Here is a 27,700-nt window from a genome sequence, read left to right as displayed (position 1 = left end):
GTTTGAACACCAATTTCCCCAGAATTTTGCTTAAGAATGGAAGGTTGGCTGAAGATTGCTAAGAGTTAAATAATCTAGATTACTTTTCTTCAGAAGTGGTTTCACCATAGCAGTGTTTAGTGCGGTGGGGAAAGTGCCTGTGAACAGGGAGTGATTAACAATAGCTTGCTCTTCTTCAGATATGCAATTAAAAACTGTTTTGAAGAAGGTGGTGGGGATAGGATCAAGAAGGCAGGTAGAAGGCTTAAATTGTGATATCACTTTCCTGAGCATGTCTGTATCAACCAGGGAAAATAAGTCCATAGTGCCTTTGCGTGGTATCATCAAACTTCTCATCAGGTCTTGCTTGACTGATACCCAGCATAATGTTGGTTATCTTATCTCTGAAATATGCCACAAACTCATCACATTTAGATGTGGAGAAAGGTTCACATAGGTTTGCGGGGGTAGGATTAATCAGGCCATCAATGGTCGAGAAGAGCACTCGTGAATTATTCTGATTAACAGTGATCAAGTTAGAAAAATTAGCCCGTCTGGCATTTCTAATTGTCACACAGCATTAGTAAAAATAGAGGCTGTCCCCCCACCCTTTTCCCCTTTCATGATATAGTATGAAAAGCTGTAGTCCAGGGGGGAGACTGCAATAAGAGCAGCACTACAGTCTGAAGACAGCCATGTTTCAGTGAGAAACATTTACATTTGACATTTTAGTCATTTAGCAGACGCTCTTATCCAGAGCGACTTACTGTTAGTGAGTGCAAACATTTTCATACTGGCCCCTCGTGGGAAACGAACCCACAACCCTGCTGTTGCAAGCGCCATGCTCTACCAACTGAGCTACACGGGGCCATGCAATCAACTTTGCACTCAGTAATGAGTTTTTCATGAGAAAGGTTTTACTTGTGATTGCTCTAACATTTAAAAGTGCCATGTTCAATGAGTGTGGGCCATTCTGCCCCTGGGGCATCTACCTCGAGGTTACAAATGGAGTAACAACCAAATTATTAACGTTACAACCACATTTTCTGACGTATAAAAGTTTGTATAAACTCACTAGAAGGCAGAGTTAAAGGAACATAAATTAGGTTACTCACAATAACCATAGTGCCATTTCTACAGGAGTTGATTTCCAAGTCCTCTGTTGCTTATTCTGACAGGGAGAACTGGAGCACTACCAGACATGTCCATCTATCTCTAAAACAGTTTGCAATGTTGCAGGAAATAATCCTGGAAACGCTGTGGTTAGGATGAATTCCGTCTCTTTTAAAAAGTGCTGGTTGCTCCCACCACAGCAAATCAAAGTTGTCACAAAAAGAGACATTCCTGTCGTTGCAAAGTTTCTTCAGGTACTCGTTCAGGGCAAAGAGTCGGCTGAAACTTTCCGAACTCCTTCGGTAGCACAGGAGGGGGCCAGAGATAATTATTATCTTACCTGTGCTAGCAAGGGTGTTTAAATTTTTTTTGTAGTCCTCCCTCAGATCGCCTAAAACGAAGGTCGTTAAAACCTACGTGAGTGACGATGGTGTCAATGTTGGAGTAGTTGGCCAGAACCGTGGGCAGGAGGGAGTTGATGTCATGGACACGGGCTCCAGCGTGACAGTGGACCTTGATCGGTCCACAGATCGTAGGCAGGCCAAAATCTCTCATCATCGAGCTGCCCACAATGATTGTGGACGTGATGGAATCCGATGGGGAAGCAACCTGCTGAACTGCGGTGGCCGTGGGGGAGGGTGCCACTGGGCGGCCGCAGGCTGTTGGTATGCACCCAGGATCCGTGCTGACTCCCGGGGGTTGGTAGGTCCATCTCAAGTGGGACAAAGCTGTTTGATAGCTTTATCGGACCTTCTCGGATAGATAAAGGGTGGCCAGACTGCCTCCCCGATCTCCTACGCCTTGCGAGTGTCCAGTCTCCCATGGGCTGCGGAGCTTAACATGTGTCCGTTGGATTGGGACAGATCAACGCTGCCCGACTCATTGACAGCTTTGCTATAGGGGGCATTTAAAACTGAGATGTGGTTTGCCTGGGTTACAGCAAGGTCGGTGTACTTAGAAGGAAGGTTATCCTTTTCTCGCAGAAGAGCTAACAGCCGGAGGATCTCTTCCCTAAGCTGCTTGATGGTGATGCATTTAGGGCAGACAAATTCCAGTCCATTTTCCAGTTCCACCTTATGTTCATCTTGTGATTGTGTGGAAACGTCTCACACCTGACGCATTTGTGCACAGCCATGGAAAAAAACACTGGTGGGCTAGCACTGCTAGCGTTAGCCTGCTCTGTTTTCATGATGGGTGGCAGCAAACTGCTACTTAGTGTATATCTATTTTTTAAATGTTTTCTTTAAATAATACACTGCATTTCAAACAGTCAGCAATAATCTAATGAATTCAGGGCGTGTGAAGTTATACCTAGGCACAACCATAAGACCCACTAATAATGTAATTATTTTATCAAAATAGTTTAACCTGCTTTTTTTTGCAATAATCATTGATCTGGCTTTCAAGTCTATGAAAATGCCCTTTTTTGTTACAAATTTAACTAGAACCAAGCATAATGTACATTCACTAGTAATGACTAACTTCTTGTAGCAGGCATTAGGCTATAGAATATTACAATATTAACAATATTAAGCCCATGTGCTAGTGATTAGCCAGCTAATCTTTATATTTCAAGTTTAGCTAACTTGGATCTATTTGCTAGCTAACAAGGTTGAACAGTTGAATTGTTATGAACACACCCTTCTGTCTGTCTCCAACTGTTTGAAAAGCATGTTAGCCTGTCCACTTTGTTCAGATGTTGAAATCAAGTGGCCTACCTTATTTCTCAGTTTGCCAATTCCTTATTTCAATTCCTTATAGAGTAGACAGCTAGTATATCAGTCTTTGGCTAAACTGACAAACTGAGCATACATTTTCCAGAATCAATGTTCAATGATACTCTCGCTTTAGTAGCATCTGCTCTGCGCCCAATTTAAGTAGTTGAAACACAAGTTAACGTCTCCTCTATTACAGTAAAATAATGTCTCAATGTGTTTTGGTGTCCATATGACCGATTCTGTCGGACCAAACCTCAAATACAAATAGGGGGTTGAAACCGCTTGTCAGAGAGAAAGGTCTGATATCTCAACTTTGTTGGCGTGAGAGGCAGGGGAGGGGCTTGGTGTGTGTGTAAACCAGAGGAAGAGGCGAAGCGCTAAAATCTGTCCAAATTAAGGCCAATGCATTTCTATGGGACAACGACTCCCATTGTTAGGGCAGAGACGTGCATCTCGTCATTATATACAGATCTCTGGTATAAATGGAAAGGTGTACACAGCACAGAGGAGTGAAGGAGACGACACCAAAAATACAACATGAGAACAAGCGGACATAAACGCTCATAAAAACGAAAAATAACAAAACCTTGATTCTTGCGATACAGGCATTTGGAATATCGCGCAAAACATCGGAAAGTATTCAGACCCCTTGACTTTTTCAACATTTTATTAGGTTAGAGCCTTTTTCTAAAATTGATTAAATCGTTTTTTTACTCATCAATCTACACATAATACCCCATAATGACAAAGCAAAAACTTTTTTTTAGAAATGTTTGCTAATTTATGAATACAAAAAAATTGAAATATCACATTTACATAAGTATTCAGACCCTTTGCTCAGTACTTTGTTGAAGCACCTTTGGCAGCGATTACAGCCTTGAGTCTTCTTGGGTATGACACTACAAGCTTGGCACACCTGTATTTGGGGAGTTTCTCCCATTCTTCTCTGCAGATCCTCTCAAGCTCTGTCAGGTTGGATGGGGAGCGTTGCTGCACAGCTATTTTCAGGTCCCTCCAGAGATGTTTGGTCAGGTTAAAGTCCGGGCTCTGCCTGGGCCACTCAAGGACATTCAGAGACATGTCCCGAAGCCACTCCTGTGTTGTCTTGGCTGTGTGCTTAGGGTCATTGTCCTGTTGGAAGGTGAACCTTCGCCCCAGTCTGAAGTCCTGAGCGCTCTGGAGCAGGTTTTCATCAAGGATCTCCCTGTACTTTGCTCCGTTCATCTTTGGCTCGATCTAGTCTCCCAGTTCCTGCCGCTGAAAAATATCCCCACAGCATGATGCTGCCACCACCATGCTTCACCGTAGGGATAGTGCCATGTTTCCTCCAGACGTGACGCTTGGCATTCAGGCTAAAAAGTTAAATCTTGGTTTCATCAGACCAGAGAATCTTGTTTCTCATGGTCTGAGAGTCTTTAAGTGTCAAGCCGGCTGTCAAGTGCCTTTTACTGAGGAGTGGCTACCATAAAGGCCTGATTGGTGGAGTGCTGCAGAGATGGTTGTCCTTCTGGAAGGTTCTCCCATCTCCACAGAGGAACTTTAGAGCTCTGTCAGAGTGACCATTGGGTTCTTGGTCACCTCCCTGACCAAGGCCCTTCTCCCCCGATTGCTCAGTTTGGCGGGGCGGCCAGCTCTAGGAAGAGTCTTGGTGGTTCCAACCTCGACTGTGTCGAGGCATCATTTAAGAATGATGGAGGCCACTGTGTTCTTGGGGACCTTCAACGCTGCAGACATTTTTTGGTACCCTTCCCCAGATCTGTGCCTCGACACAGTCTTGTCTCGGAGCTCTACAGACAATTCCTTCGACCTCATGGCTTGGTTTTTGCTCTGACAAGCATTGTCAACTGTGGGACCTTATATAGACAGGTGTGTGCCTTTCCAAATCATGCCCAATCAATTGAATTTACCACAGGTGGACTCCAATCAAGTTGTAGAAACATCTCAAGGATGATCAGTGGAAACAGGATGCACTTGAGCTCAATTCAAGTCTCATAGCAAAGGGTATGAATACTTATGTAAATAAGGTATTTTTGTTTTCTATTTTTAATAAATTTGCAAAACGTTCTAAAAACCTGTTTTCGCTTCGTCACTATGGGTTATTGTGTGTAGATTGCTGAGGATATATACTTTTTTAAATCAATTTTAGAATAAGGCTGTAACGTAACAAAATGTGGAAAAAGTCAAGGGGTCTGAATACTTTCCGAAGGCACTGTACATTCTAATTAATCTAATTCATTTGATATATCGCCCAGCCCTATCACAAACACACACCCACTCGCTGACACTTACACAAACAATCGCTGACACGCACATTGTACATGCAGACACACAGGCACACAATTTTGGATTTGGACAGGAAACTCCTGAAACAATATTTAATTTGATATAACCTTACTACTAACTAACAGACCGTTTATCATTACTTTACCCCCATTCAAATAACTCAGTCAGATGTGTCCACAGAAAACACCGCACCACAGTGTGACATAGCTGAGGCATCCTGGGGAGAAGAACCAACCAATGAACAGAGATCTGAGGAAAGCTGGGGAGAAGAACCAACCAATGAACAGAGATCTGCGGTAAACTGGGGAGTAGAAACAACCAAAGAGCCGAGAGGTGACTCTGGGCCACTGGTTCCAGGTGACACACAAACTAAAAACTGTGAGCTACTTACATTTACATTTACATCATTTAGCAGACGCTCTTATCCAGAGCGACTTACAAATTGGTGCATTCAACTTATGATAGCCAGTGGGACAACCACTTTTTATTTATTTATTTTTAATGGGGGGTGGGGGAAGAAGGATTACTTTATACTATTCCAGGTATTCCTTAAAGAGGTAGGGTTTCAAGTGTCTCCGGAAGGTGGTCAGTGACTCCGCTGTCCTGGCAGCATGGGGGAGCTTGTTCCACCATCGGGGTGCCAGAGCAGCGAATAGCTTTGACTGGGCTGAGCGGGAACTGTGCTTCCGTAGAGGTAGGGGGGCTAGCAGGCCAGAGGTGGATGAACGTAGTGCCCTCGTTTGGGTGTAGGGTCTGATCAGAGCCTGAAGGTAAGGAGGTGCCGTTCCCCTCACAGCTCCGTAGGCAAGCACCATGGTCTTGTAGTAGATGCGAGCCTCAACTGGAAGCCAGTAGAGTGTGCGGAGGAGCGGGGTGACATGAGAAAACTTGGGAAGGTTGAACACCAGATGGGCTGCAGCGTTCTGGATATGTTGTAGGGGTTTAATGGCACAGGCAGGGAGCCCAGCCAACAGCGAGTTGCAGTAATCCAGACGGGAGATGACAAGTGCCTGGATTAGGACCTGTGCCGCTTTCTGTGTAAGGTAGGGTCGTACTCTGCAAATGTTGTACAGCATGAACCTGCAGGATCGGGTCACCGCTTTGATGTTAGCGGAGAACGACAGGGTGTTGTCCAGGGTCACGCCAAGGTTCATATAGGTACATATAGGTAGGGGTAAAGTGACAAGGCAAAAGGATAGATAAGACAGTAGCAGCAGCATAAGTAGTCAATGTGAAAATGTGTGTGAGTGTGTGGCGACAGTATACGTGTGTGCTTGTAATGTGTGTGTGCGCGTGTGTGTGTGTGTTGGGGTGTCAGTGTAAGTACAGTTGAAGTCGGAAGTTTACATACACTTAGGTTGGAGTCATTGAAACTTGTTTTTCAACCACTCCACAAATGTCTTGTTAACAAACTATCGTTTTGGCAAGTCGGTTAGGACATCTACTTTGTGCATGACACAAGTAATTTTTCCAACAATTCTTTACAGACAGATTATTTCACTTATAATTCACTGTATCACAATTCCAGTGGGTCAGAAGTTTACATACACTAAGTTGACTGTGCCTTTAAACAGCTTGGGAAATTCCAGAAAATTATTTAATGGCTTTAGAAGCTTCTGATAGGCTAATTGACATCATTTGAGTCAATTGGAGGTGTACCTGTGGATGTATTTCAAGGCCTACCTTCAAACTCAGTGCCTCTTTGCTTGACATCATGGGAAAATCAAAAGAAATCAGCCAAGACCTCAGAAAAAGAATTGTAGACCTCCACAAGTCTGGTTCATCCTTGGGAGCAATTTCCAAACGCCTGAAGGTACCACGTTCTTCTGTACAAACAATAGTACGCAAGTATAAACACCATGGGACCACACAGCCGTCATACCGCTCAGGAAGGAGACATGTTCTGTCTCCTAGAGATTAATGTACTTTGGTGCGAAAAGTGCAAATCAATCCCAGAACAACAGCAAAGGACCTTGTGAAGATGCTGGAGGAAACAGGTACAAAAGTATCTATATCCACAGTAAAACGAGTCCTATACTGACATAACCTGAAAGGTCACTCAGCAAGGAAGAAGCCACTGTTCCAAAACTGCCATAAAAAAGCCAGACTACGGTTTGCAACTGCACATGGGGACAAAGATCGTACTTTTTGGAGAAATGTCCTCTGGTCTGATGAAACAAAAATAGAACTGTTTGGCCATAATGACCATCGTTATGTTTGGAGGTAGCTTGCAAGCCGAAGAACACCATCCCAACAGTGAAGCAAACGGGGGTGGCAGCATTATGCTGTGGGGATGCTTTGCTGCAGGAGGGTCTGGTGCACTTCACAAAATAGATGGAATCATGAGGAAGGAAAATTATGTGGATATATTGAAGACATCAGTCAGGAAGTTAACGCTTGGTCGCAAATGGGTCTTCCAGATGGACAATGTCCCCAAGCATACTTCCAAAGTTGTGGCAAAATGGCTTAAGGACAACAAAGTCAAGGTATTGGAGTGGCCATCACAAAGCCCTGACCTCAATCCTATAGAAAATGTGTGGGCAGAACTGAAAAAGCGTGTGCGAGCAAGGAGGCCTACAAACCTGAATTCAGTTACACCAGCTCTGTCAGGAGGAATGGGCCAAAATTCACCCAACTTATTGTGGGAAGCTTGTGGAAGGCTACCCGAAACGTTTGACCCAAGTTAAACAATTTTAAAGGCAATGCTACCAAATACTAATTGAGTGTATGTAAACTTCTGACCCACTGGGAATGTGATGAAAGAAATAAAAGCTTCAATAAATAATTCTCTCTACTATTATTCTGACATTTCACATTCTTAAAATAAAGTGGTGATCCTAACTGACCTAAGACAGTGAATTCTTACTAGGATTAAATGTCAGGAATTGTGAAAAACTGAGTTTAAATGTATTTGGCTAAGGTGTATGTAAACTTCTGTCTTCAACTGTATGTGTGAGTGTGTAGGTAGAGTCCAGTGTGTGCATAGAGTCAGTGCAAGAGAGTTAGTGCAAAAAAGGGTCAATACAGGTAGCCATTTGATTAGCTATTTAGCAGTCTTGTTTAGAAGTCTTAGGGCTAGAAGCCTTTCAGGATCCTGTTGGTTATAGACATTGGTACCGCTTGCAATGTGGTAGCAGAGAGAACAGTCTGTAGCTTGGGTGGCTGGAGTCTTAGACCATATTTGGGGCCTTCCTCTGACACCGCCTGGTATAGGAGGTCCTGGATGTCAGTGAGCTCGGCTCCAGTGACATACTGGGCTGTTGGCACTACCCTCTGTAGTGCCTTGCGGTCAGATGCCAAGCAGTTGCCATACCAAGCAGTGATGCAGCCATTCAAGATGCTCTCGATGGTGCAGCTGTATAACTTTTTGAGGATCTAAGGTCCCATGCCAAATCTTTTCAGCCTCCTGAGTGGGAAGAGGCGTTTTCGTGCCCTCTTCAGAACTTTGTTGGTGTGTTTGGACCATGATAGATTCTTAGTGATGTGGACACCAAGGAACTTGAAGCTCTCGACCCGCTCCACTACAGCCCTGTCGATGTGAATAGGGGCGTGCTCGGCCCTCCGTTTCCTGTAGTCCACGATCAGCTCCTTTGTCTTACTGACGTTGAGGGAGAGATTGTTGTCCTGTCACCACACTGCCAGGTGATCAGGCCCACCACCGTCGCCTCGTCGGCAAACATAATAATGGTGTTGGAGTCGTGCGCGACCAGGGTGAACAGAGACTATTGAAGGGGACTAAGCACGCACCCCTGAAGGGCCCCTGTGTTGAGGGTCAGTGTGGGGGCGGCACATCAGGAAGTCTAGGATCCAGTTGCAGAGGGAGGTGTTCAGTCCCAGGGACCTTATCTTAGTGATGCGCTTCAAGGGCACTATGGTGTTGAACGCTGAGCTGTAGTCAATGAACAGCATTCTCACATAGGTGTTCCTTTTGTCCAAGTGGGAAAGGGCAGTGTGGAGTGCAATAGAGATTGGTCATCTGTGGATCTGTTGGGGCGGTATGCGAATTGGAGTGGGTCCAGGGTGTTTGGGGGATATGGTGTTGATGTTAGCCATGGCAAGCCTTTCAAAGCTATTATGGCTACAGATTTTAGTGCTACGGGCGATAGTCATCTAGACAGGTTACCTTGGCGTTCTTGGACACAGGGACTATGGTGGTCTTCTTGAAACATGTAGGTATTAAAGACTGGGTCATGGAGAAGTTGAACATGTCAGTGAAGACACTTGCCAGCTGGTCAGCGCATGCTCCGAGTATGCGTCCGGGTAATCCACCTGGCTCTGCGGCCTTGTGAATGTTGACCTGTTTAAAGGTCTTACTCACATCGGCTACAAAAAGCGTGATCACACGGTCGTCTGGAACAGCTGGTGCTCTTACGCAGGTTTAGTGTTGCTTGCCTCAAAGCAAGCGTAGAAGGCTTTTATAGCTTGTCTGGTAGGCTCGTATCACTGGGCAGCTCGTGGCTGGGTTTCCCTTTGTAATCCATGATAGTTTGCAAGCCCTGCCACATCCAATGAGTGTCATAGCAGGTGTCGTATAAGCGTCCGGGATAGGGTCCCGCTCCTTGAAAGCGGCAGCTCTAGCCTTTAGCTCATTTCGGATGTTGTCTGTAATCCATGGCTTCTGGTTGGGACGACTTCATCAATGAACTTATTAATGAAGCCGGTGACTGATGTGGTAAACTCCTCAATGCCATTGGATGAATCCCGGAACATATTCCAGTCTGTGCTAGCAAAACAGTCTTGTAGCTTAGCATCCGCTTCATCGGACCACTTCCGAATTGAGCGTGTCACTTACGGTTTTAGTTTTTACTTGTAAGCAGGAATCAGGAGGATAGAGTTATGGTCAGATTTGCCAAATGGAGGGCGAGGTAGAGCTTTGTATGCGTCTCTGAGTGTGGAGTAAAGGTGATCTAGAGTTTTGTCACCTCTAGTTGCACAGGTGACATGCTGGTAGAAATGAGGTAAGATGGATTTCTGTTTTCCTGCATTAAAATCACTGGCCACTAGGAGCGCTGCTTCTGGGTGAGCATTTTCTTGTTCGCTTCGTTGAGTGCGGTCTTAGCGCCAGCATCAGTTTGTGGTGGTAAGTAGACAGCTATGAAAAATATAGATGAAAACTCTCTTGGTAAATAGTATGGTCTACAGTTTATCATGAGGTATTCTAACTCAGGCAAGCAGAACCCCAAGTGCACCAGCTGTTGTTAACAAAGAGACACACACCCCGCCCTTGAGTTTACGAGACACTTCCTTCTGTCCTGCCAATGCATAGAAAAAAAACACAGCTAGATTTATATTAACCACGTCCTCGTTTGACCCAACTCTGACGTCACCCCCATTAAAATAGAAATGTAAAACGGTTAAGGTTAGGTACCGACTTATGGTTAGAGTAAGGGTAGGGTTGTCTCAAAGATCACACTTCGCATCTACCATTGTACTACGTTTGAGCAGCAATGCAGCTGTTCCGTCATCCACCACTAGAGTGCAGCAGAGAGCCATAAACTCTCCCATCGCCATCTGAACACACAGACAGGGAGGTCAAAAACAGTTGCGGAAAAACAATAATGGGGAAGTCAGTTCAATAACCCACTATTTGTGGAACAGTTTTGGTTCATCTGTGCATTCTTTCCCCATAGAAATGACTTGTTGGTGCAAAACTGACTTAGTTGATGAGCTTGGTCATTGCTGTCAGTTTGATTGAAAAGGCATTTGTTTGAGTCTGGGGTTAGGCTGAAAACAGATAGTCATGTCTTGTACTCGCTGCTGCCATGTCATCTGCCCCGGTGAGGAGACGCGTGGATGACAAATATCAAGAGAGGTCAGACAAGAAGAGAGCAATGAGGAGGAAGGAGGAAGACAATAGTCGAGCGGGAGGAGAGAAGAGGAGGAGAGAAGAGGAGGAGAGAAGAGGAGGATGAGAACGGACCGAAAAGATGAGAGAAGATAAAGTGTAGTATGAAGAAAATATAAAAGAAGGACAACGACAAAGAAATGGGGACAGAAAGAAAAATATAAAAAGAGGAGCAGACGTGTCTTACTGGTGATCTGTGGGAGGAAGAGGAAGAAGAGGAGGATGAAAAGAGAAGAGGAGGAGAAAGAGAGAAGAGAAAGGCCTGGACTTACTGGTGATCTGAGGGAGGAAGGGAGCCAGCAGCTTGGTTCGTTTCTTCTCATAGCCCTTCTGTGTGATGTCACCTAGCAGACAAGAAAAGAGAACACGACACAGCCACATTAGTCAACAGTTAGTCACCACACTAAGACAGAGAAGTGTGTTGGGCCTGGGATTTGATTCCATGTCGGCAGGGGACTGCATAGGTGCCGAGGGCGGTGACCTTACCAGCTCAACCACCCTCAGGCATCATAACACATTTCTAAAACCTTCCAGGGGAGATTCTGTCAGCTTTTCTACAGCTCCATATGTTATGTGGCTCACTGCAAACAGAAACTAATGAAGATCAAATAAAATAAAATGTTAATTTGTCACATGATTCGTAAACAACAGGTGTAGACTAACAGTGAAATGCTTACTTACAGGTCCTTTTTCAACAATGCAGAGTTAAGATAATTTTTATAAATAATTTTTTTTAATAGTGACACGCGGAATAAATACAGTGAATAATGAATAACAATATTGAGTAAACAGATCAGATAAGATCTTCGTTTCCCCTCCTAAGTGGACAAATATGACAAGAGCACACAAACCCCAGGGCAGGCCGAGGAACTAAAAAAAATATTACAGCTATTGATATAGCCTCCCACCAGAGAACAATACCAGATTAAGCAATCGAGCCACAGAATAGTAAACATGGACATCGGTTGTGTCTCAAATGGCACCCTATTCCCTACTGTATATAGTGCACTACTTTTGACCTCGGGTGCCATTTGGGACATAACCATCGCAAAAAAGCAAAGAGGAAGCAATGTGAGGTAGTTTCACATGGAACCCAACTCCCCCACAATTCCCTCCGCTTTTCCCCTATTCTTCATTCTCTAGGAGGGTGTGCGGGTGGAGGGGAAGGGGGAGGGCATTTGGCCTTGAACAACACTCCCAGCCAGCCCTCCCACAACTGAAAAGAGCAAAGTGCACATCCTCCCTAGGCTCCCCCAAAACACACACACACACAGGCATGCGTGCACACACACACACACACACATCCCCTTTTCTGTGACCAGCGATAGCGTCACAGGGAGAGATAAGTGTCTAAGTCTAAGTGCAGTAGAGAGGAGGACTGGGGGCCTGTCACTCCTCATCCCCTCCCTCCTAAACCTCCCTTAAAGAGTAACTTTAATGAAAAAACATAGTTTTTCATCGAAACCCAGATGTTTTAGGCTTAGTTACGGTGAAACACGTCAATTCTGGTCTTCATTTTGACAGTTTGTTGCAAAAGGGATGCATTTTGATTTTTGAGTAGTAAATCTAGCTCTTTTTGCCCCTAGTGGTTCAACTCTACCATTGAAATCGTGATGTAGAGGCACCTTGAGAGGGGTTCGGTATCATCTCAAGGGAAGGGTTCGGTATGAAATACACTCCATTCTAGATGTGCTGGGTGGTACCACCTCAAGGCTTACTATAAAAGCAGATGACAGCACGCCTTATTTGGCAATGGTCTTGTTAAGTGGAGTGTGCCAATCAGTAGCGACCCATCATTCAGGGCAGAGCCCCACCTGTTTTGAGCCTCAACCTGTTTAGCAAAACAACTTTTTTAGTTTTTTGTTGCCGGTTTTGCATGTTATGTTGGCATTAATATGTGCCACATATCAGTTTGCAAACAATGTAAAAAAAATATTTATTGAGTTAACAAAGCCGCATACAAAACATGGTCTCTTTTTTGCATTCTTGAGTAAGGCAGCTTCAAAATGCAGGTGTTTCAGCCTAGCTCAGTGCTTTCTGTGGTGGTGGGGCAGCCAGCGGAAAATACAGAGCGTAGGGGATGGTAATGTTCTCTAGTTGCGCTGTGATTGGCTCAGTGTTCTGTCACTCATGGGGACTCTACGTCACAGCAAAATGTATATGGAGAGCTATAAAGTTAAAGCCCCCTTGGGTGCTGCCATAGATTTCCATTAGAAGTGCCCATCCAAGGAGGCTCAAGGTCATTGGCCACAGATTAAATGACGTCAAATCACGTTAGATCTACCTTAGCTTTGATTGGACTGATCCTGTCAACATCATACTTTCAAAATCTTAGCTAGCAAGCTAGACAAGCAGTCATCATGAATCAAGTAGACAATCAACTGGCAAATCCTTTCCAATCCTTGTCATATGAAGAGAAACTATAGATCAAACGTATCGGTGCTCATCAGCCATTGGACATAAACATTACACAACAATGAGTGGTTTGGAAGGAATCAGTGGCTAACTGCATGCGTTGCAAAGCAATCACAATTTTTCTTCCCCTGCCTGCTATTCGGTGGAGAGGGTGTGTGGTCCAAGTCTGGGTTTAAGTGTCTCTTTTCCAAGCTTAAAAGGATAAACATTCACATGCATCACCATGGGCCAGAAAAGGTTGAATAAATTGGCCATGCTGTCAATCCAGCATGACTTCTGCCGCGTTCAAAACAACTACAAACTCAGAACTGGGAAATCTCAGACTTCAGTGAGTTCAAGACAACTGGGAACTCAGGAAAAAAAACTAGCACTGACTGAGAAAATACTTCGAATTCCAAGTCGGGAACTCAGGCCTCTTTCTAGAGCTCCGACTTAAAGATCACTGACGTCATGATTCTACCTTGTTTTTTTCAGAGTTCCTTAGTTGTCTTGAAAACACCATAAATCCAGAGAATGCCAGACTTTGATGACAAAGTTTAATGCCAAAATTTGCCCACAAAAAGGACAGCTGCGCCACCTTCCTGTTTAAGTGAGTCCAAAAATGTATTGTATGCTGCTGTATAAATGATGTAATATGCCAGTGAGATTTGTATACTGTAGCTAAGAAAGTAATACTAAGTGTATATTGTATAGTAAATGTGGTCCCTTTCCCCCTCATAACTTAGCCTACTGTTCTGACTTTGTGGTGCACATGTAGCCTATAGCCTGTTTTAGAGAAATGTCATCATCGAATATATGCCCCCTTTATTTATCCTACGGTTCTGACTTGGTGTACAGGGAGAATACTGTAAGAACGGCCCATGTTCTGAATTCTGTCGCTGTACATTTCAAAAGTGCTGAACAAATAGCTATATTGACTACGTCCGTCTTAGCTCGCTCATTAATGTCTTAATCGAAATTACGGATTGCCTCTTGTAAAAAAATTCAGCAGACGCTCTTATCCAGAGCGACTTACAGTTAGTGAGTGCATACCTTATTTTTATTTTATTTTTCATACTGGCCCCCCGTGGGAATCGAACCCACAACCCTGGCGTTGCAAACGCCATGCTCTACCAACTGAGCTACATCCCTGCCGGCCATTCCCTCCCCTACCCTGGACGACGCTGGGCCAATTGTGCGCCGCCCCATGGGTCTCCCGGTCGCAGCCGGCTACGACAGAGCCTGGATTCGAACCAGGATCTCTAGTGGCACAGCCTTAGACCACTGCGCCACTCATTCCCTTATGTCATAGTTTGTACATCTCAATTGTCAGTAGAAACCACATTTGTTTAAGCAAGTCAGCCATATCAGCTATGTTTTTTAAAAAGGCAGTAAATGAGTCTGAATGAACTGTTTCTCTGGCAGACAAGACTTCGCTGATAGCCAGGTGTAGCAGTGGTAAGGATTCACTCCATGGTGCTGAAAAGAAAGCTCTGCTGTTGGGACAGCTTTATGCAGGCCCTAACAGTTTATGGGCACCGTGTCACCATTATAGTGCAATTAATGTATTGTTTAGTGTTGTGCTGTGTAGTGGCTTTGCTGGCATGCATTAAAAAAATATATGTTGAGTTTGCCCCACCAAGATTGACATGCTAAAATTGACACTGGTGCCAATTTATTTTGCATTTCCACATAGGACCAAATTCAACGTTTTTGCTTACTATTTCATACACACCTATGTGATTTTACAAAAAAACAAAAAAACATGTAGGCTATGAGGATTATACGTTTATATTCATAGCTACAACCATCATAATAATGGGCAAAGGCATGCTTCCCATCTGAAACAGTTCGAAACAGCTTGTGCATATATTATGTACGGTTTTGGTCGTTCGTGCACATGTAACCTTTTCTTGAGCAAAATCGAACTTCGGTAGCCAAAGTCTACGCCCCTTCGTCTGTCATTCGTCAACTGTAGGGGTAACGCAAGGCTCTTCTTCTTCTCGATTCAGCCCGAAACTCAGTGTGGATTCAACATGCGGAACGACAACAACAACTTCCAGCATCGCTTGGTCGAGGAGGTGCAGAAGTACCTGCACCTCTACGATTCTAGCCATGCATCATATAAAGACTAGCATGTAAAGGCCAATTCATCCTGAAGTACACAAAATGCTGCTCCTCATCAATAGGGCGCATTTGTTGGACCAGCATGGCATCCTCCCCCCTCCGTTGTTCCTTCTCTGTTGAGTGGTCGCACTGACTGACTATCTTCTCCTTCTCTCGCCTATTATATGTGTTTCTAGGTAAAGCGAATTTAGTAGATCCCGGGCAATCCCCACAACTTCCATTTTCCCGCCAGTCTTTCTGTATACACCATTTTATTCTCCAGCGCGCCTCTTCCTTGTTTGGGTGTGTCATCACTTCCTTGTTTGGCCGTGGTTGGCTATTACCAGCACTATTTCCCCTTTTCCCCTTTTCCCCTTTTTCCCAAGCGAACGTCTTTCAAGGGAGTATGCAAGCACACTCGTTCGGTTTGCTTAGCCGAGATCTACTATGCGCCAGCCGAACCTATGTATGCGGACGGCTTTATGCCCCTACACCACCTCCTACACCTCCTCTCACTGACTTTTGAGAAGAAGTGGCCCCTCAAAGCCTTATTGACATATGGAGGGTGAGGGATGGTGTGTGCTGCAGCCCAGAGTCGGGGAAGATAAACATGCAATGAGAGAAACTGGTTGGGGAAGTGAGAAGGAACAAATAACGCGAGAGCGAGCGAGACACAGAAGGGGATAGAAGGGGGAGTGTTTGATAAGCCGCTGGGCCTGGGGTGGTGTGTGTTTTGTCTCAAAGGTACTGACAGCTCTCTCTCTGCTCTGTACTTGACATTAATGAGTGGAACAACAACTGTTGACATAGGGCTGAACATGAGAGAACTACTGCTATGGGTTGTTTTAGGGGACAGTATTATTTGCAACGTCCATCAGAGAGGAGAGAAAAGGGGCAGGGGACAAGAGTTCAATTCAAAACAACAGAGTGACTCAGTGTGTTGGAGCGAGAGAGAGAGAGAGAGAGAGAGAGAGAGAGAGAGAGAGAGAGAGAGAGAGAGAGAGAGAGAGAGAGAGAGAGAGAGAGAGAGAGAGAGAGAGAGAGAGAGAGAGAGAGAGAGAGAGAGAGAGAGAGAGAGAGAGAGAGAGAGAGAGAGAGAGAGAGAGAGAGAGAGAGGGAAAGAAAGAGAAAGAGAGTGCTGAGTGCTTTCTCATTCTGTGTCAGTGCTGTAGGGGCTCCCAGTATTCAGCAATGTGTTCATGCCTGGATACACACACCGTTACTGCTGCCTAAAAATCTGGCCCGGAAACAGCAACTACAAGACACACACAAACTGTCACACACACACACAAATACACACCTACACAAAGGCCTACATTACAGACATAAACACAATCTTTCCGTCTTTCACACACAAACACACAGAGAGGGAGTTGGCCCCACGGTCTGCCACAGTAAGTGGTAGATTGATGGTAATGGGGAGTAGTGGACTGGAGCTCCATTGTGTGAGAGAGAGTTCTGGCCTACTCCAAGCCTGAGCTCTGAACTGTGAGTGATGTTGGGTCATTAACACAGAGACAGAGGAGTGTCTGTACTGGTGATGGGGTGGGACACAACAACAGGCACAGACTGGCACTGCCACACAGCACCACCATAGATCGCAGCAGACACCCAGACCTGGAGTTGGAGCTAGGCAGACAGAGTGGGCCGTGACCTGGGCAAGTCTGCACTCACCAACGGTTTGTGAGCAACACTTGCTGCAGTTTGTGTATTAGAGAGAGGAAGAAATACTTTTGGGAAAACTGTTGCATGTTTTCAGAAATGTTTGTGTGTGTGCGCGCGTGCGTGTGTGTGAGGGCAGGATATGAGCGTTACCCCACCCTGTCTCCCCTGCCAAAAGCAGCTACCAGTTTATTGAGACTACAGGAATGTGCCCCAAATGGCACCCTATTCCCGAAATAGTGCACTACTTTTGACCAGGGCACATAGGGCTCATGTCAAAAGTAGTGCACTATATAGGGAATAGGGTGACATTTGGGACACTGCCTAGAGGAATGTGCTGATGGGAGAACAGTCTCCTAACTGACTGGGCCAACTGGCTCACTGGACAAACAGTGTGTGTGCGCGTGTGTGAGATGCTACTCTGCGTAGTGTGTGTGTTTGCGTGTGTGTGAGGTGCTTTTCTGTGGTGTGTGTGTGATGCTAATCTGCAGAGTGTTTGTGTGTGAGTGTTTGACGCTATTCTGCGGTGTGTGTGTACCGCTGGAGCAGGTTAATGCAGGGTGGGGGGGGGTTACAGTGTTTAAAAGAATGAGTGCTGAATGAGCTAGCAATGTAGTGGCACGGCGGGCCACCAGAGACATGTGTGCCACCACTGCAGCACCAGTTAGGACTGGGGGATATATCGGATTAAATCAAATTAATGTTTTTGCGCAATATTCCAAATGCCTGTATTGAGCGTTTATGTCCACTTGTTCTCATGTTGTATTTTTGGTGTCGTCTCCTTCGCTCCTCTGTGCTGTGTACACCTTCCCATTTATACCAGAGATCTGTCTATAATGACGAGATGCACGTCTCTGCCCTAACAATGGGAGTTGTTGTCACAAAGGCGGGAAGGCAGGCGACAAGCTTAGGTCCAAAATAAGTCCATAGAAATGCATTGGCCTTATTTTGGACAGATTTTAGCGAGAGTGAAACCTCCTAAGACGAGACCGATTCAAGACCAAGACCGGAGCAAATCGAGTCAGAGTCAAGACCAAGACCGGAGGGGGAGTGAGACCGAGTCATGACCGAGACCGGGAGGAGGACAAGAGGTCTGAGACCGAGTCAAGACCGAGACCAGAAAAATGCGAGTCCAATTCAAGACCATGATTGTAATTTTGTCAAATCACCACCATATTAAGAGTTCAAAATGTCCAGTATATCTGTGTTCATATTTCAGAACAACATTTATTCTTTAGACATTCAAAATAGTGAAAAAATGAAAATAGAGCCACTCACAGTTGGGAACAATGTCCCTTCTACGCCTTCAGAGAATGGCTAAGGATACATAAAATAATGATTATAATGATAATTAAAGTGCATTCGGAGAGTATTCAGACCTGTTGACTTTTTCCACATTTTGTAACGTTACAGCCTTATTCTAAAATTGATTCAACTGTTTTTCAATCTACACACAATACCCCATACAATACCCCAATAGGGCTTGTAAGTAAGCATTTCACGGTAAGGTCTACACCTGTTGTATTCGGAGCATGTGACAAATAAAATTTGATTTGATTTAAATGACAAAGCAAAAACAGGTTGAGAAATTTTGGCAAATGTATAGAAAATAATTATTACATTTACATAAGTATTCAGACCCTTTACTCATTACTTTGTTGAAGCGCCTTTGGCAGCGATTACAGCCTCTAGTCTTCTTGGGTATGACGATACAAGCTTGGCTCACCTGTATTTGGGGAGTTTCTTCCATTCTTCTCAGCAGATCCTCTCAAGCTCTGTCAGGTTGGATGGGGAGCGTTGCTGCACAGCTATTTTCAGGTCTCTCCAGAGATGTTCGATCGAGTTCAAGTCCGGGCTCTGGCTGGGCCACTCAACGACATTCAGAGACTTGTCCCGAAGCCACTCCAGCGTTGTCTTGGCTGTGTGCTTAGGGTCGTTGTCCTGTTGGAAGGTGAACCTTCGCCCCAGTCTGAGGACCTGAGCGCTCTGGAGCAGGTTTTCATCAAAGATCTCTCTGTACTTTGCTCCGTTCATCTTTGCCTCGATCCTGACTAGTCTCCCAGTCCCTGCAGCTGAAGAACATCCCCACAGCATGATGCTGCCACCACCATGCTACACCGTAGGGATGGTGCCAGGTTTCCTCCAGACGTGACGCTTGGCATTCAGGCCAAAGAGCTCAATCTTGGTTTCATCAGTCCAGAGAATCTTGTTTGGTCTAAGAGTCTTTAGGTGCCTTTTGGCAAACTCCAAGCGGGCTGTCATGTGCCTTTTACAGAGTAGTGGCTTCCGTCCGGCCACTCTACCATAAAAGGCCTGATTTGGTGGAGTGCTGCATAGATGGTTGTCCTTCTGGAAGGTTCTCTTATCTCCACAGAGGAACTCTAGAGCTCTGTCAGTGAACATCAGGTTCTTGGTCACCTCCCTGACCAAGGCCCTTCTTCCCCGATTGCTCAGTTTGGCCGGGCGGCCAGCTCTAGGAAGAGTCTTGGTGGTTCCAAACTTCTTCCATTTAAAAATGATGGAGGCCACTGTGTTCTTGGGGACCTTCAACGCTGCAGACATTTTTTGGTACCCTTCCCCAGATCTGTGCCTCGACACAATCCTGTCTCGGAGCGCTACGGACAATTCCTTCGACCTCATGGCTTGGTTTTTGCTCTGACATGCACTGTCAACTGTGGGACCTTATATAGACAGGTGTGTGCTTTTCCAAAACATGTCCAATCAATTGAATTTACCACAGGTGGACTCCAAACAAGTTGTAGAAACATCTCAAGAATGATCAATGGAAACAGGATGTACCTGAGCTCAATTTCGAGTCTCATAGCAAAGGGTCTGAATACTTATGTAAATAAGGTATCTGTTTTTTATTTGTAATACATTTGCAAAAAGTTCTAAAAACCTGTTTTCGCTTTGTCATTATGGGGTATTGTGTGTAGATTGCTGAGGAAATGTTTTTATTTAATCCATTTTAGAATAAGCCTTTAACGTAACAAAATGTGGAAAAAGTTAAGGTGTCTGAAAACTTTCCGAAGGCACTGTATATTATTATTTTCATTTATGCTCTGATTTAATCTCTTCAGTTTTTGTTACATTTACATTTGAGTAAAACATTTTCATACTGGCCCCCCGTGGGAATCGAACCCACAACCCTGCCGTTGCAAACGCCATGCTCTACCAACTGAGCTACACAGGACTGTTAGAAAGGAAAGGGTTAACACTGGGGAGATAAATCTAGCTAGCTAAGTCAGCCATTGGCTAGGCCATCCGAAGCTAGATAAAGGCATCTACCATTCAACTGTATTGGGCAAAATTTGGGAGTGACAGTGGAATCAACCAATCACATTGAGTTAATGGGTGGGACCGTGTTTACAAAAACATATTGAAACTTCTGCCTTCTTGAAGGACAACAGGTCACTGCACAATAGCGAACAGTAGTATTCTCACGGTCTAGCTAGCTAGCTTTTGTTGTCGGCTAGTTTGCAGTGGCTGCAGCAGGTGTTATCAAAGAAGATGTTGTTGCTAATTTGTTAGCTTCTCCCCTTTCAATAATAACTTTCAACAAGAAGTTATGTTTCAAATGATCATCATCTGCTGAGTGGAACTGTGTTTTTTATTGCAGCGCGCTTGCGGTTGTTAGCCATCTCTTTTAAAATAACTTATGTGTGTGAAACATTGTTGCATTTAAAGTGGAACTAACAGCATTTTAGCAAATTGAAATCTTATTAAAAATCTGTTCATATACACCCCCAGGAAGAATTACACTTTTTAAAAACATTTTCTGACAAGTGACCACTTCGATATGGTCATTTCCACATTTTCATAAATTCATAGAATGTTTGGGAATTACATATACTAAGGCATTTGTCAAAATTAGATAGCAATATAGAGTGGGAAAGCGGCCGTGCATTTGGACAATCAATAGACACTGCAGGAAATAAAACCGAATAAAAACATCTGTCTTGTCCGGGACTGGAGTCTACACAGACCAGTACGCTATAGCCAACCAGAGCTACAGTAGGCCTTTATAAAACAAGCCATTTGCCACAAGGGCCTGCCATCATTCACTTTGAACTGGACTGTGTGTTTATAGGCAGTTGCAACCTCGCGACTTTAGATCATTAGAAAGCATTCGCCAAAAGCCACAAAATAAACCTGAATGGATTTCTGCAAATATGTAAACACCACGGGAGTCCTCTCACATTTGGGAACTTTACAGTCCCTATTGCTCAAACAACCATGAAAAGGTAGGCTCTCTCTCCCTCAGTTATGCACATCAACAACAACAAGATCAACAGTATGGGGGGGGGAAAAAGAAAAAAAATGGATGCACTAACTGTAAGTCGCTCTGGATAAGAGTGTCTGCTAAATTACTAATAAAAAATAAAATAGAAATAAAAAAAACAAAGAAAATACGGAAAAATAATAAAATTAACTAATGCTAGCCAGAGCAAGATGAGCTAAAATCTAACGAAGGAGCATTAGATAAACCCTCTCAAACTTTTTCAGCTAGTTGGCCATCAAAATTGAACTGATAAACAATGGGGAATTGTAGCCTCCTCGTCCTTCTGCACCTTGCCTGACAATGCATGCTTGTCCCAACCAAGCACCCAAGCTAACTGGCTAAAGTTGGCTAGCTTGCTACTTCCAGACACAAATGAGAGAACACCTCACTCTGACCATTTTACTCACCGTAACAGAGCTGGTTAGGCTATTTACATGTTATGCTACGTTTACTGACACCGGTCATATTCAGCAGGTGTTGCGCGGTCGTAAATTCATCAGTTGTTCTGCGCTCTGGCACACTCAGATGAGAGCGCTCTGAAATCAGAGTAGATAGCCAGAGTGAATTTTCAAACACAAGAGATATGCTAACTGGACAACAGTCGTTCAAGTTCTTGCTAGCTAACCAAATGACACCTGCATCTCTAGCTGTGTATAGCCACTGAAAAACTATATGAGGGGAAAATGTCAGTCACTCACCCACTCCTCCAATGGCACGACATCCTTCTTGCAGCTAGCTAGCTAACGTTAGGCTCTGTGTTTTTAGCTTGCTACATAAATAGATACGCTAGCCTATTAGCCACGTTATGACTGACTTGTGATCATTGCCCTTGCTAGTTTGATTGTATTGACATTCCCAGCCTTAGTTACATTCGTCCCTTTTTGTCCAGAATATTGAGTCATTGAAACTGAAACTGAAACAGTGCATCCCGAATGGAGGCAGAAAACAATGTACCAGGCCAGCTCTGATTTACAACCTGATAGCAATGTGTTTTGGACTACCAAGAAATGCATTGGTGAATTATATTAATCATGCATTGAACTGCATCCATCTATTCTGCCAACAATGCCTTAGTGTACGTCATGGAACGTTGAGTCAAATAGAGCCTATTTTTAAAACCTCTTATAAAGTTGGTTTTGTAGCATAAACTGGGAATTTGATATTTTTGACTGATATTATGATTGTCTGTGTTTCATATCTGCAAAGTAATTAAAACGCTGTCAGTTCCACTTTAAACTATAGGTCACCGGTTACTTTGTGTGCTAAACTTTGTGTGCTAAACGTGAAATGTTTTTTGCAATGGGAAATAATAGATGTACATTTCGATTGGGAAATGCTTAATGGTTGTGTTTTTGTATTCTTATGATTGGGACCTACTGGCTTATTATGTCTGAGTTTATGGACTGCTTATCCTTTAACATACAGTGTTTGACTGCTGTCTTTCCATCAGCCCTATGTAGCGGTGTAGTGGTGCCTGGAGAAGTGGGTGTACTCACATTTTTCCCAGCGAAGGAAAGGCACCCTGTGTGAAAAATCCTATGTTTTCTTAATGAGTTTTCACTCTCAAAATCACACCTTTTTTTCATGAAAAAGTCCACAACGATGCTTAAACCACATCAATCTGATTGGGTGGGCCTGTCAGGGCTTGGCTCCCCAGTGGGTGGCAACAGTTGGTGCGATTATTCGCAAATGGAAGAAACACAAAATAACTGTCAATCTCCCTCGGCCTGGGGCTCCATGCAAGATCTCACCTCATGGAGTTGCAATGATCATGAGAACGGTGAGGAATCAGCCCAGAACTACAAGGGAGGATCTTGTCAATGATCTCAAGGCAGCTGGGACCATAGTCACCAAGAAAACAATTGGTAACACACTACGCCGTGAAGGACTGAAATCCTGCAGCGCCCGCAAGGTCCCCCTACTCAAGAAAGCACATATACAGTGGGGGAAAAAAAGTATTTAGTCAGCCACCAATTGTGCAAGTTCTCCCACTTAAAAAGATGAGAGAGGCCTGTAATTTTCATTATAGGTACATGTCAACTATGACAGACAAATTGAGAATTTTTTTCTCCAGAAAATCACATTGTAGGATTTTTAATGAATTTATTTGCAAATTATGGTGGAAAATAAGTATTTGGTCACCTACAAACAAGCAAGATTTCTGGCTCTCACAGACCTGTAACTTCTTCTTTAAGAGGCTCCTCTGTCCTCCACTCGTTACCTGTATTAATGGCACCTGTTTGAACTTGTTATCAGTATAAAAGACACCTGTCCACAACCTCAAACAGTCACACTCCAAACTCCACTATGGCCAAGACCAAAGAGCTGTCAAAGGACACCAGAAACAAAATTGTAGACCTGCACCAGGCTGGGAAGACTGAATATGCAATAGGTAAGCAGCTTGGTTTGAAGAAATCAACTGTGGGAGCAATTATTAGGAAATGGAAGACATACAAGACCACTGATAATCTCCCTCGATCTGGGGCTCCACGCAAGATCTCACCCCGTGGGGTCAAAATGATCACAAGAACGGTGAGCAAAAATCCCAGAACCACACGGGGGGACCTAGTGAATGACCTGCAGAAAGATGGGACCAAAGTAACAAAGCCTACCATCAGTAACACACTACGCCGCCAGGGACTCAAATCCTGCAGTGTCAGACGTGCCCCCCTGCTTAAGCCAGTACATGTCCAGGCCCGTCTGAAGTTTGCTAGAGTGCATTTGGATGATCCAGAAGAGGATTGGGAGAATGTCATATGGTCAGATGAAACCAAAATATAACTTTTTGGTAAAAACTCAACTCGTCGTGTTTGGAGGACAAAGAATGCTGAGTTGCATCCAAAGAACACCATACCTACTGTGAAGCATGGGGGTGGAAACATCATGCTTTGGGGCTGTTTTTCTGCAAAGGGACCAGGACGACTGATCCTTGTAAAGGACAGAATGAATGGGGCCATGTATCGTGAGATTTTGAGTGAAAACCTCCTTCCATCAGCAAGGGCATTGAAGATGAAACGTGGCTGGGTCTTTCAGCATGACAATGATCCCAAACACACCGCCCGGGCAACGAAGGAGTGGCTTCGTAAGAAGCATTTCAAGGTCCTGGAGTGGCCTAGCCAGTCTCCAGATCTCAACCCCATAGAAAATCTTTGGAGGGAATTGAAAGTCCGTGTTGCCCAGCGACAGCCCCAAAACATCACTGCTCTAGAGGAGATCTGCATGGAGGAATGGGCCAAAATACCAGCAACAGTGTGTGAAAACCTTGTGAAGACTTACAGAAAACGTTTGACCTGTGTCATTGCCAACAAAGGGTATATAACAAAGTATTGAGAAACTTTTGTTATTGACCAAATACTTATTTTCCACCATAATTTGCAAATAAATTCATTAAAAATCCTACAATGTGATTTTCTGGAGAGAAAAAAATCTCATTTTGTCTGTCATAGTTGACGTGTACCTATGATGAAAATTACAGGCCTCATCTTTTTAAGTGGGAGAACATTCACAATTGGTGGCTGACTAAATACTTTTTTTCCCCACTGTACATGCCTGTCTGAAGTTTGCCAATGAACATCTGAATGATTCAGAGGAGAACTGGGTGAAAGGGTTGTGGTCAGATGAGACCAAAATGGAGCTCTTTGGCATCAACTCAACTCGCCGTGTTTGGAGGAGGAGGAATGCTGCCTATGACCCCAAGAACACCATCCCCACCGTCAAACATGGAGGTGGAAACATTATGCTTTGAGGGTGTTTTTCTGCTAAGGGGACAGGACAACTTCACCGCATCAAAGAGACGATGGATGGGGCCATGTACCGTCAAATCTTGGGTGAGAACCTCCTTCCCTCAGCCAGGGCATTGAAAATGGGTCCTGGATGGGTATTCCAGCATGACAATGACCCCAAACACATGGCCAAGGCAACAAAGGAGTGGCTCAAGAAGAAGCACATTAAGGTCCTGGAGTGGCTTAGCCAGTCTCCAGACCCTAATCCCATAGAAAATCTGTGGAGGGAGCTGAAGGTTCGAGTTGCCAAACGTCAGCCTCGAAACCTTAATGACTTGGAGAAGATCTGCAAAGAGGAGTGGAACAAAATCCCTCCTGAGATGTGTGCAAAACTGGTGGCCAACTACAAGAAACGTCTGACCTCTGTGATTGTCAACAAGGGTTTTGCCACCAAGTACTAAGTCATGTTTTGCAGAGGGGTCAAATACTTATTTCCCTCATTAAAATGCAAATCAATTCATAACATTTTTGACATGCGTTTTTCTGGATTTTGTTGTTGTTATTCTGTCTCTCACTGTTCAAATAAACCTACCATTAAAATTATAGACTGATCATTTCTTTGTCAGTGGGCAAACGTACAAAATCAGCAGGGGATCAAATACTTTTTTCCCTCACTGTACCTCCACTACACTACTTTGATACGCAACAGAAGGGAATAAGAAGAGAGTATACGCAATGCCCATGAAAAACAAAGTGGGTATACGGTTTATACCTGTGTATAGCCTCCACTACACCACTGGCCCTTTGTGTTTTACAAAAAGTCCACTCTCCTATTTGAGTGCGCTGGTATTACGGTTGCTGTCCTTTCAGAATCACGAACCTGTCACACACTGAAGGCCTATAGATTCGCCACTACGCAAACATGTCTATAATAGATATAAAGGCTGTTAAGATACTGTATTCATGTTTCAAGAAAGAGTGTACATATTTGGCCTGGCGAAGCAGTTTTATGCACTGACTGAATGGAAGTTGATAATTATGAGTTTTTTAATCCGCTGATCTCTGGAAAAAATTTACGACTCCTCACTGTCCGAGACCGACTCAAGACCGAGCACAAATGTATCTGACACTGAGACAAGACTGAGACTCTCAATGTGGTCTTGAAACCGGACTGGTCTCGATTACTACAACACTGGAAATACGCATAAAACACAATTATATAAGGAATTGGCAACTCGTTCTCATTCTGAGAAATAAGGTAGGCCACTTGATTTCAACATCTGAACAAAGTGGACAGGCTAACATGCTTTTCAAACAGTTGGAGACAGACAGAAGGGTGTGTTCATAACAATTCAACTGTTCAACCTTGTTAGCTAGCAAATAGATCCAAGTTAGCTAAACTTGAAATATAAAGATTAGCTGGCTAATCACTAGCACGTGGGCTTGAGCGATTGTTGATGAGACCTGTGTTAATATTCTATAGCCTAATGCCTGCTACAAGTTAGTCATTATTAGTGAATGTGCATTATGCGTGGTTCTAGTTGAATTTGTAACAAAAAAATTGCATTTTCATAGACAGACTTGAAAGCCAGATCAGTGATTATTGCAAAAAAAGCAGGTTAAAATATTTTGATTAAATTATTAAACTATTAGTGGGTCTTATGGTTGTGGAAGGCTTATATTTAGCCTCGATATAACTGCATAAGCCCTGAATTCATTAAGATTATGGCTGACTGTTTGAAATGCAGTGTATTTGACCTTTAATTGTACAACAACGCTTATTTAGAGAAAATATACAGTATATCGTGAATCGCCCACAAATGTGAAAATAATCGAGATATGATATTAAGGCCATATCGCCCAGCCCCAGTATGTGTTTACACTGCACATCTGTTTCTGTCTCAGTGAGTGTATCTCAGTCAGTGTGTGTGCGTGTGTTGATCAGTCATCTCAGGGCGGATATGAGAGGTTTTGGGAGCTTCCTGGACCCTCTGTTCTTGGTGGGGAGGGGAAAGGACCCAGAGTACAGAGAGGAAGTGTGTGCGGTGCGCGTGATGGCACCTTCGGACAGCTCCGTCAACAGAGCTGAGAGATCTCTGACTACCCAAACATGATTTAGTTACACACTTCAACAATTATCATACCCTGCCCTCATAACGTTCCTATCTTCTATCTTTACTCACGGTCTTGTCTATCACACTGAAAGTGTAAACAAACCCAAACAACATGGCTGCTGTCGCCATGCTCATTCATAGGGATGACTGTGCCAATTCCTGTTGACCTCTGACCTGCAGGAAGAGAGTAAAGGCATCTGCATGCTTCCCAGCCGAAACAGTTCGGTAGAGTTCATGCATATACAGTGGGGGAAAAAAGTATTTAGTCAGCCACCAATTGTGCAAGTTCTCCCACTTAAAAAGATGAGAGAGGCCTGTAATTTTCATTATAGGTACACGTCAACTATGACAGACAAAATAAGAAAAGAAAATCCAAAAAAATCACAATTTATTTGCAAATTATGGTGGAAAATAAGTATTTGGTCAATAACAAAAGTTTCTCAATACTTTGTTATATACCCTTTGTTGGCAATGACACAGGT

At 44.0% G+C, this 27,700-nt stretch overlaps 1 protein-coding gene across 2 annotated transcripts in view; it reads right to left on the bottom strand.

Annotated features, from left to right (window-relative positions):
* LOC121545898 (disco-interacting protein 2 homolog B-A) overlaps window positions 1–27,700 on the bottom strand; it is an 83,489-nt gene that overhangs the window by 38,446 nt on the left and 17,343 nt on the right. For both annotated transcript variants that reach the window (XM_041856807.2, XM_041856808.2), the window contains exon 2: window positions 11,211–11,282. In XM_041856807.2, the coding sequence (XP_041712741.1) occupies window positions 11,211–11,282 (72 nt within the window). The remainder of the gene's footprint in view (window positions 1–11,210; window positions 11,283–27,700) is intronic.

Source organism: Coregonus clupeaformis, chromosome 30 (assembly GCF_020615455.1).
Source record: "Coregonus clupeaformis isolate EN_2021a chromosome 30, ASM2061545v1, whole genome shotgun sequence".
Lineage (NCBI taxonomy): Eukaryota > Metazoa > Chordata > Actinopteri > Salmoniformes > Salmonidae > Coregonus > Coregonus clupeaformis.
This window is presented reverse-complemented; position numbering and strand designations above follow the sequence as displayed.